The following is a 1662-nucleotide window of genomic DNA, read 5'->3' as shown; positions in this document are numbered from 1 at the left end:
GGCTCACCTGAACACCAGCACTGAGCCTGGTGGGCACCGCTGAGCTGCTCCTGGCCCCACCATGGGCACTGGGCCACCATGGAAAGGGGTACTGAAGGGCGGGAAGGGGAAGCAGGCAGCACTACCAGCCCCACACCCCACTCAGACCTGGCAGCATCGCCCCATGTGGCGCAGAGTAGTAGCAGAGGCAATCCTGGCCCCCACCCCAGGCTGTGAGAGAAAGGGACATGGCTGCAAGGACTGGCACTCAGGCAGTGACAGCCCTTACTCCTAACAAGAAGGCAGAAGGCACTCTCCAATTAGCCTTTTAATTACCTCCTGTAATCAAAGTCTTAGAAAATCACCACCACAAATACATTCCCAGAGCAGAAGGCACTCCCAGATGGCACAGACCCATGCCCACACAGGCAGCAGCCCCTTGAGGCTGCATGGGCAGCACTAGGACTCACCCACTGTGCCACCCCCCTGTAATTTATTTCTCATAAGAGAACTATTTCATATAAAGCATTTGGCTGGAAAAAGGCTTAGAGCTGGCAGCTGGAAGGGCTGGGCAGAGCCTGATGCCCCATACTGCTCTGCCACCACCCCTGGATACCAGGGTGGTTGTGGAGGCAGAAGCTGTGCCCAGCATGGCAGTGGGGAACACTTGGGCCACCAGCACAAACACTGGGGCCACCAGCACAGGCACTGTGCTGCCAGCTGCCCTGCAGCCCTGTATGGCTCTGCCCTCCCACCCAGCCTTTTCAAGCTGTGCCAGGCCCCCATGAGACCAGGGAGGAGGTACATGAGCCCTGCCCACTTAAAGGGGCTGCAGGAGCCCTGTGATACCCCCTCCACCATGCCACACGGAGCCCCAGCCCCAGAGCAGGCACACAGCAGCACGCCGCCACCACCTCCCCCCGCTCTTCTTTGATCCTTCTTTTTGCTTTGGTTAAAAAAAATAAAAGAGGGGGCAGCCCCTGGCGGGGTAGCTCCAGGCATTAAATACTCTGCTGTACACAAATAAAAGCCTGAGGGCTGGGGGCGCCGGCCCTTCACAGTGCTGGGTCTGCAGTCCAGGTGGGCTAGGGGCTCTGCCCCCTCTGCCCATCACAGCACATCAGCCCGCTTGTCCCGCACTCGGCTCCGGGCTTTCGTGCGGGCTTTGAAGGCAGCCGAGTTGTAGAGGTGCTGGTGGGGAGGGAAGGAGAGATAGGTTAATGGATGCCCCTCTGCCCAGCTCCCCTCTGGCACCCACCACACTCAGGCACTCGTCTGGAGCCCACAGCAGCACGGAAGGGCACTGTGGGCACAAATGTGGGTGGCAGCACCCACCTTCTCTAAGCGGGAGACCTTGCTGGCTTTCAGAGCAGCTGCATCCAGCACCAATGGGGGCCCGAGGCCAAAGATCTCCCGTAGCAGCTCGTTGTTCTGGGGAAGCAGAGGCCTCTCAGCACTCGCCAGCACTGGCCTGGCACCCCCCTGGCACCCACCCAGCCCCTACCTGGAGATGGTGGCAGATGCCAGACCCCAGCACCTCTTTGAAGGCTTGGTAGGTGCGCTGGCATGCCCAGCTATCCAGGTACACGCACTCCAGGCCAAAACGGATGGTATCCTCCTGGTATTCCCCGCTCTGAGCAGAGAGAGGGGCATCAGCAACAACCTGGGCACCAGCCGTGTGGG

At 60.2% G+C, this 1662-nt stretch overlaps 1 protein-coding gene across 1 annotated transcript in view; it reads right to left on the bottom strand.

The window, feature by feature from the left end:
* Window positions 1–1089: 1089 nt before the first annotated feature.
* LOC104412188 (interferon-related developmental regulator 2-like) overlaps window positions 1090–1662 on the bottom strand; it is a gene marked incomplete at its 5' end in the record, with an annotated part of 1835 nt that continues 1262 nt past the window's right edge. The window contains 3 exons of the mRNA XM_010022818.1: window positions 1090–1170; window positions 1315–1410; window positions 1484–1623. Coding sequence (XP_010021120.1) covers window positions 1090–1170; window positions 1315–1410; window positions 1484–1623 — 317 coding nt within the window. The remainder of the gene's footprint in view (window positions 1171–1314; window positions 1411–1483; window positions 1624–1662) is intronic.

This window comes from Nestor notabilis, unplaced genomic scaffold, assembly GCF_000696875.1.
Source record: "Nestor notabilis isolate BGI_N333 unplaced genomic scaffold, ASM69687v1 scaffold21009, whole genome shotgun sequence".
Lineage (NCBI taxonomy): Eukaryota > Metazoa > Chordata > Aves > Psittaciformes > Psittacidae > Nestor > Nestor notabilis.
This window is presented reverse-complemented; position numbering and strand designations above follow the sequence as displayed.